General features: G+C 37.7%; 1 protein-coding gene across 2 annotated transcripts; it reads right to left on the minus strand.

Moving 5' to 3' along the window:
- Positions 1–5065: 5065 nt before the first annotated feature.
- Positions 5066–7668, minus strand: LOC108241738 (piggyBac transposable element-derived protein 3-like). Of its 2 annotated transcripts, none has more exons than XM_025008010.1 (3): positions 7441–7668; positions 6221–6919; positions 5066–6127 (listed from the first exon to the last, which is right to left on the minus strand). In XM_025008010.1, exons 2-3 carry the CDS (start codon positions 6802–6804, stop codon positions 5302–5304), a joined length of 1410 nt encoding a protein of 469 aa, XP_024863778.1. In that variant the 5' UTR covers positions 6805–6919; positions 7441–7668; the 3' UTR covers positions 5066–5301. The 2 variants fall into 2 exon arrangements, with proteins under 2 accessions (XP_024863778.1, XP_037833576.1); XM_037977648.1 differs by having other exon boundaries at positions 7031–7668.
- Positions 7669–8886: the final 1218 nt, after the last annotated feature.

The following is an 8886-nucleotide window of genomic DNA, read 5'->3' on the forward strand; positions in this document are numbered from 1 at the left end:
TGCTCTGGTGTTTAGGGCCTGTTCCTGGGCGGCCAGGATGAGTGCCTCTGTGCTGTCCTTGAGTCCAGCTTTTTCTAGCCATTGGTAGGATTTCCTGATATCAGCCACTTCAGTTATTTGTCGGTGGTACATCCCATGTAAGGGCTTGTCCTCCCATGATGGTACTTCCAGCACCTCGTCCTCTGTTCCCCACTGTCTGAGACATTCGCTGAAACATCCAAGATCTATATATATATATATATATATATATATATATATATATATATATATATATATATATATATATATATATATAAGTTGCAACCCCTGACCTACAGGATTCAAGGAGATCAAAACCTACATATGTCAGGATTTGGAGGTTATTGTTATTTTTCATGTTTTAGTTTAGGTTTATTGTTTCTTGTATTTTATCATTACGCTTAGTCTTGTCTTCGTTCCATTTTTGTTTCTTGTCTTTGCATTCTTGTCATTATTCACTTCTCCTCAGTTTGTCTCCTGTTTTTCCTACCACGCCCATCTTCACCTGATCCTCGTTGTAATCACTCACCTGTGTCCACTTCCTCTAATTACCCTCTGCTTTAAAACCTGGTCATTGTCGCTTTCACATGTTGTCTGGTTCCTCCCATGTCTTGGGTTTAGTTAGTGTGTTTTTTTTTTCTTTTGCTGCCTCATCAGCCTTTTGTTTTGTTATTTTATTTTAAAGTAAATAATTTTATTTTCTGGAACCAAGATGAGTCTGTACATTGGGTTAGCCTCGTTTTTCACTGCAACTGACAAAATAAGCAGAGAGACAAAATGGAACTTAAGTGCAAAAACAAAAATGAGTGAACAAAATGTTAAAAAAATTCCAGATCCTCTGAATAATAATTCATGGAAATTCACCACCAGTCCTATGTTTGTACCTGCATAAATGAGTTAACCTCTCATGTAGATTAGATTTTACATTTGCTTCATGAACTTATCGATCTATTAATCAAATATGCTTTCTACTGTAAAAACTCAGTTAATTCCAGGTTTAAGTGATGATTTTTTTTTCAAATTTTAGCATGCATATTTATTTATTTGCAAACTTCTCATTAAATCTTTATGATGAAAGGAACTTTTAAAAATAACTCTTGAAGGAGTCCTTTCTTTTCTGTCAAGGTTTAATATGTAAGACTCAAAGGTGCAGACTGACACGGCGCTCAGGAAGAGAAAAATAAAGATTTAATCATCAAGAGATGAATACGAAAAGTTGACATGACAGAAAACTAATAATCATGAGGCAGACACAACGTACATGCTAGCATGATAGAGTAAAGATGGAGTGACAACAGCTGAGTTTAATGGGAACAGGTGGGAGATGAGGGCCAGGAGTGAACAGCAGGGCTGAGGGAGAAAATGAAATGAAAACACAGCGAAACGCTGAACACAAGGAAGCTCAAAGAAGGAAATATTAAATGAAAACAAAAGTATCAATCTAAGTATCAACACAAAGAAATACAAGAAACCTGATAACACAAAATGAACAGAATAAGTAACAGAAAACACCAAAACTCAGGATCTTGACATTTTCTTTTGTGAATCGTGATTCATCCTTTTGCACTTAAGCATATGTTATGTTTTTTTTTAACCCTAACCAAATCCATAGCACCCTTTCCTGTTTGTTTGTACACATTTGACCAAAAATCTGATTTATTTCTGTCTGCTTGGATGAAAAGCAGTTTGTTTGAAATGGTCCCTCGCTGCTCACTGTAAAGGCTTTGTTTCTGACACTAATCTGTGGATTATTTTGATGTGGAATCACAGCAAATACTTTGGATTAAAGAAATAAAGTAAAGATTGTGAATGGGAAATAAACAGTTGTTTATACTTGAGGATATCTATAGACATTTACTGTCTTAGTGTATTTTTTTATTAGAGATTAATAAACATTATTAAACGGTGTGAAAGAAGTCATTGAACAATATTAACAGGTGTATAACCCTTGTATACCTGTGTATGTTCCTGTCAACAGATCAGGAGGTTTTGAGCATTTTTTACCTCAAACATGAGAGGAAAAAATATTGTTTAAATCACTTTATATTTTACTCTTTTTTTAAAAATGTAATACTTTTTTCTAAAATTCTAAAAGCAGATGTAATTACTGTCAATGTGAAATTTATGAAATGTAAATAATACAGAGGTGAAGTTGTTTTAAGTTAGAAAACAAGTGATTTTAAAAATGATAGTAGGTTGTGTGTATCTTTAGGTTATAGACTCAACTAAAAATACCTTTCTCTTTTTCACTTTTATCTTATCCCATCCTACACTCATTCACTCTCCTCTTTCCTGCCTCCTCTCATTGTCCTCTTATTTTCAAATGTTTTTAATGTTGTTATTCATTATTAATATTACTGGAAATTCAAAATATTCTCACAGGAACACTTGCAAGCAATGCTGATAGATGGATTTTAGCTAAAACCTTAAAAAACTTCCTTTCTCTATGTCTAAGTCTTTTATGAATGCCATCTTTGGATCCCCTCTCCCCCTCTCTGTATTATCCCTCCTTTTCTCAGTCCTACTTTTTTCTGCATCCCCAGCACTGTCTTGCTGCTCTCTCTCTTTAATGGTAGTATTATCCTCACTTAGCCATTTGAGTCTCTAAGCCTGGAATCCCTCTCCCTTAGAGCCACATGAAAGACAGAAAGAGCAAGAGAGGGCGATTTAGACAAGAGGTCTGAGTCTGAGCTCTTTTGGGACTTTACAGTGAAGAGAGGTTGAGAGCAAAGAATTTGCCTTTATGAATTTCTTTGATAAGAAATGAGCTTGAGTTGGATTTCCTCAGAGGGTGTTTAAAAAATGGCGACACCAAAAACAGGATTTATGATCTGGATGATTTGTGGTCAACAGTTTGAACAAGAAGCAACTATTTTTTGTCCCAGTTTTTCCTTTCATCTACATTAATATATATGTACATATTGAAATGAAACTATGCTCCTCTTGTCCAAATGATTAAGTGGAGATAAGTCGACACATGGGAGAGGAGTGCTCTTGAGGGACTTGCTCATGGCCAAGGGAGTTTGTTTAGATTGGGAGGTACTGTGACTAAATGTGAATTTCTATGACCAGAAACACCTATTTGAAAAATGCCAAAATAGTGTAGATGCAGACAAATGCATACTTGCATTGCATGTTGCTTTATCTGAATCTGGACATTTAAAATGTGCAGTATCATCTATAAAATTGCAATCTTGACCTAATGGGAATCTGCCCACTGTTTTGTGGATTTTAAGTGGTTGCTAAATTTTGCATGCAAACAATAATAGTAGAAGTTTATACACTAGACTTACAAAAACTCAATAATATCAAACGACTATGGTCTGTGGCTGACATTGATGCTCCAGCTGAAACTGAGGATGAAGGAGCTAAGCTTCTGGCATTTTTTTGTCACCACTTCCATCATCGTTTTTTTTTGTTGAGCTGAGCTGTGCTGCAGATTGAAATGATTGCAGAATATTTTACTTAAATTGTCGTTCAAACAGCAAAACATGTTTGTGTACGCAGTTAGTGCAGAGCCTACATAAAAACACTAATCACCCCTAAAAACAAATCTATCAAATTTTTGATCAACTCTTTCAAGTGTTGTCATCTCGGTATTATATCATGTTATCACTCTCAAACATATGTCATGTGCATGTTCCTTTTCTGGTTAGAAGCTTCATATGATAATATAAATAAATTAATATTTGGTGATGTAGGGCAAGTCTAGTTTCAAAGAAATGTGTCTAGAACCAAGTTAAATGATGAAAGCATCTTATTCTGTAAAATGGCATGCTTTTATTGAATGAAACACAATTTTCCTCTGCTGGATTAGTTTTACAGTCCCCTGTAGCCTCACTGCTCCAACAGTGGAAGATTTTGAGTGACACTCTGGCTTCATTGTGCTAATTGGTTATATTGGTTACTTGTAAAGGTGTAGTAATAAACTGGTGTTCCTTGAGGAGAGGGAGAAATAAATCAAACTGGCTTCCAGCACCTCTGCTTCAAACACTTGCACACGAGAGACGACAAACAAAAGACAAGACATGAAGGGGAGCTTTGGATATGCATAACCACACTTGATTTAGGTGGTGTAAGAGTGTGAGACCCTCTGTGTGTATGTGAGTGTGTGTTTAATGTTCTGAGAGAAGCACTGAAGATGTTTCCTCTTCATTTTGCATAATTCATTTGGCAGACCACATTGAGTTGCATAGCAGATGCCAGGAGAGGCCTGATACAGTGTGTGTTTAATACGATAAAAAGTTAAGTTTTAATCAGTGATGTCATTACGTTTGCAGCTGCCACCTTTGTGTCAAGCCCTTTATCTTCTTCCCAAATGTGGTCATCACTCAGACACATTTACACCTGTGTCTTTACATATTTGCTTTGTCACATTCACTTTGCATCAAAAAGTCTCCCCTCTGTTACACATTCAGATTGGATTTTTTTCTCTGCTACATATGCAAATAAGCATGAACATCACTTCCTCACTGTGCATCTGGCAGAGTGTTTTCTCCACAAGTTTCTCGTTTTGTCAAGCTTGGATGCTACAGGAAGAAAGCTGCCACCAGCAGACACTATATGAGTTTGTGTTTGCTTGCACATTCTCATTTATTTATTTATTCACAAGACACACCTTTAAATCCTGCTAAAAAAAAAGTTGCATCTAGATGAATATGAAAGATGGAGCAGGGCAGACAGTCCCATAAATTCCTGACACAAAAAAAGCTTGACTATTTGGAAGCTCATACGAACTTAACTGATTACAAGACTAAATATTACACCTGCTGTGTGTAATGAGGGCAGATTGACAAACTGGTGAGGAGTGAGAGCAGTTTAGAGCAGATGAGCTGATTGAAGGATGATGAGCCACAGGTGAGTGGAATGAGCAATCTGAACCACCCAGCCTGCCATGTTTAAGCAAAGAATAAAATTAATCAAAAAAGAAATGGAACCTGCTTTAGCTTTTATCCTCCTGAGACCCAGAGAAAAAAAAGTTTTTGAATTTCAATTTTTTTTACACTACATGACTCTTTGGTGTGAAAAAACATCACTACAATTGAAAAAATTTCAAAACATGTTTTTATTTATTTTTTAGAGTATGTCCTTTGGAGAGGACATCGGGACTCTCTTGTGGCAAATATGAACACATTTCGAGGCATACATTTACCTCTGAACTCTGACAATCTTTAGTGCTGTAAATTTCAAATGGCTACACCATTCAAGCCAGTGGTTCAGATTTCCAGGGACCTCATTCAGCTTATCAAAAGCAAGCTGATTAGTGTAGTTTAATCAGGTGTGTTAGTTCTGTTTTGGTTTGTGGTAGTCCATAAAGCAGTTCTTCTTCTTTGAGATGCAGAGGTACATGTTGCATTTGATGCACTTTATGTAGGTTTTTCCAGTGCACCCTTCTGCTCTGCACCTGGAACTATTAGGATTGTCCATCATCTGTGGCAAATGGACAGCTCCATACTTTCTCACTTCCTTATCTGGCTGGGGCCTCCTTCTCTTCTGTGATGGAACGTACTCCTCATCATTCGACGCATCAGATTCAATTGGATTAGGTTGGCCTGACTGCCCCTGGGCAATCAGTTCCTCACCTAAGAGCAGTTTGAAGTCATGGTATTGGAGAGTTTTCTTCATAGGTCGTGCCAAAGCTTGGCTGTCTTCCTTATACTGTAACCAGGAGTTGGTGATAGCCAGATCGAAGAAGTGTAGGATTGTGCGTACAGTCCACTTCCTTGTGCGGTTAGCCATTCTATAAAAACTAAGCATTCTATCACACATATCAACCCCACCCATGTTGGTGTTGTACTCTGCCACCACTGCAGGTCTGGACACTTGAACATGCCTTTTGTCTTTCAGTGACCATCTGGTCCGGGTATCCTGGGGCTCTATTCCATGCACTGTTGATGCCATGAGTACAGGTTTATTGTCAACCCATTTTGTCACAGCCAGCTCAGGATGTTTCCTTGTCACCATTACAGAGGAGCCTCTTCCTTGTTTCAACAACTCTTTATCAGATGTAATGTTACAATCCTTTGGGAGTCTATTTTTCATCAATGTTCCACTTGCAGGCAGACCCATTTCTAGCAATTTATCCAGTAGTTTTATTGAGGTGAAATACCTAGACAGACAGACACAAACACAAAAAATAAAAAATAAGTGTCATTTGTTTACAGAGAATCATCATCAACAGCACCACAATTGACGTTTATACCTGTCAAAGTACAGGTGAGTTCCCCTGGGAATGGACTCAGTCAACCGAAGAACTGCATTTGCTCCTATTCCAAGTCCTGTGTCTCTGCCGACAAAGGTGTTTTTTCCTTGGTAGACTTCAAAATCCAATACAATTCCAGTTGGAGTAGCGAGAACAAACACCTTCAATCCGGTTGGATTTGGCTTGCCAGGAACGAATTGACGGACTGGACATCGACCAGTAAAGGGAATCATTTGTTCATCAATGGAAACATTTCCTGGCCTGGGTAGGTTTAGGCAACCTTGTTGCACCTTCTTCAAAAGTGGACTGACTCTCCAAAGCATATTGAGCTTCCTCTCTTCTTCAGTTACATCAAGATCATTAGTGATTTTCAAAGAACATCTGATCTTGAAAAAGCGATCCCTTGTCATCGACTCAGCAACTATTGGCACTCTTGTTTTTTTGGCCCAATACATTTTGATTTTTGGGTAACCAAGGCATGCCATGTACACTGAGACTCCAAACCAGGTCTTAATCTCCTCAGGTGTTGTATTCAGACTTGAGCCTGACACCTGAATCTGTCTCTGGTTTGTGCAAAAGGACATGTCCTCAAAAACTTTGTTGTCAATGTACTGCTCAAAGTATTTTGATGGTGGCCAGTCTACACGGTTTGGGGCAGTACAGACAACCTCTCCGGAGTCTTCCAGCACAGGCAGGAATCTTAAGAGACAGACAAATACATTAAATAATTATGTCCTCTAAAAGTGATAGTTCATCCAAAAAAATACTCTTATCTGTCTAAGCTTATCTACTCTTGTCTCAGAAGCCTACGTGTTAGTTTTGGTCCAAAGTGGGCGACGGGCCCGTGCATCCTCAACTTCACTCTCCTCTTCCTCACTTGATGCCTCATCCTCTGAACTCCCGACCTCAAAATCACCGTCAATCTGTCCCTCTTGGTCCTCCTCATCTGACAAATCTATGTCTGAGTCTCCATCAATAATCCTGTTTAGGATTTTCTCTGCCTCAGTCAGTGAGCTGATTTCTATTAAAACAGGTTAAAAAAATAAAAAGCAAATCCTGATGTCCTCTATGGAGGACACACATAAACAGGTTATGTTTTATCCCAACAAATAATTAAACTGCTCTGAAAATCCACCTAACTATTCCTTAGATGTTCATTTACTAGAAGCAATCTGAATATTAAACTCACAAAGCTCATAATTAGAAAATAATATACTTACCTTTCTTCTTTCGATAAAATGTGCTCACAGGGATGGCAGCCATTGTGAAGAATCAGAAAGAAAATTCCAGAAAAGCCCCACCCCCACACATGTCATATCATTGGAAAGCCCAGGATGTCCTCTCTAAGGACCAACAGGATTTAACACAGTGGCATGTATAGTTTCAGAGTTATGAACAAAAAACCTATGTACTCCACAGAGGACAAAAATGCATTGCTGGGTCTCAGGAGGATATGTGATCATTTTTATTCTATTGCTCACAGAAACCAGCTTCAGTGCTGCAAACGTTCTTTAAAAGCCTCCTATACAGAGTCATAAGAAGATACAGAAACACATACACATGAATTCCCTCACATAATTATCAAAGTGTAACAGAACAGTGGGTACACAGAATGAATTTCTGGGGAGGCAGACATGATTTGATGAAACATCCGGAGAGGAGGAATTGAGATGAGAACAAAGAGACGCCAACAGAGACACAAAGAGCATATAAAGAGGAAAAAAAAAGTGAGGAAGAGAGCATTGTTTCCACAATATATCAGATATGCCTCTCCATGGTGGACTGAACACAGAAACACACTTCTTTCCATCTAAGTAACAACCCAATGGAGAGAAGCAGAATGCATTTAGACCAGGCTTTTGTTGAAAAGTTGCGTATGTTTGCCTGCATTCAAGAAATGACAACTCTGCTGTAGAAACTATCAGCAAAGACTCAATTTTGGCTTATATGTATTCAGTCAAATAAAGTCAATTCTAAAGTTGAAATGATAACTGTTTTTTGTTGATGTTTTGACTGACAATATAAAGAGACACACACACAAAGACACACACACACACACACATATATATATATATATACACTACAACTCAACAAAGATGCTAGCCAAGATTATTATCCTTTTTGTATTATTGCAGTTTTGTGTAATTTAACATTAATTTCTCACAGAATTATACTCTTATGGTTTAAAATATCTGTGTTTTATTTTATTACATTAAAATTATGTAAAACTGATGCACTCTGCTGCAGAGAAAACCCTTGCATCCTATTAAATAAGTCGTTGCCTTGCTATCAATTAGGCATCTGATAGACTCCAGTTTGACAGAGCCTGCAGATCCAGTCCTCCTCATGAATATTTGATATTTCACATCAGGAGAAGATGGCATCATTTGTTTTTTTGCCTCAGGGAACCACAAGAGCTTTATCAACCAGAGAATTTCTTTTTTTTCAGCTTTCACTTCTGTTGCCCTCTTTTTGCAAAGCAATTTGCGTTGCTTTAGTCCTTCTCACCTAAACTCTCACTTATTTCTTCCTGTTCTGGCTTTGTCATCGAAAGTAGCACTGCATGTAAACAGTGCAAACTGTGTTTCTAACAATGTATTTCCAACACTTTTTTTTAACAAATTTTGAAGGTGTTGTCTGTAGATCCACAGAAATTTTGTTCAGCG

Source organism: Kryptolebias marmoratus, linkage group LG10 (genome assembly GCF_001649575.2).
Source record: "Kryptolebias marmoratus isolate JLee-2015 linkage group LG10, ASM164957v2, whole genome shotgun sequence".
Classification (NCBI taxonomy): Eukaryota; Metazoa; Chordata; class Actinopteri; order Cyprinodontiformes; family Rivulidae; genus Kryptolebias; species Kryptolebias marmoratus.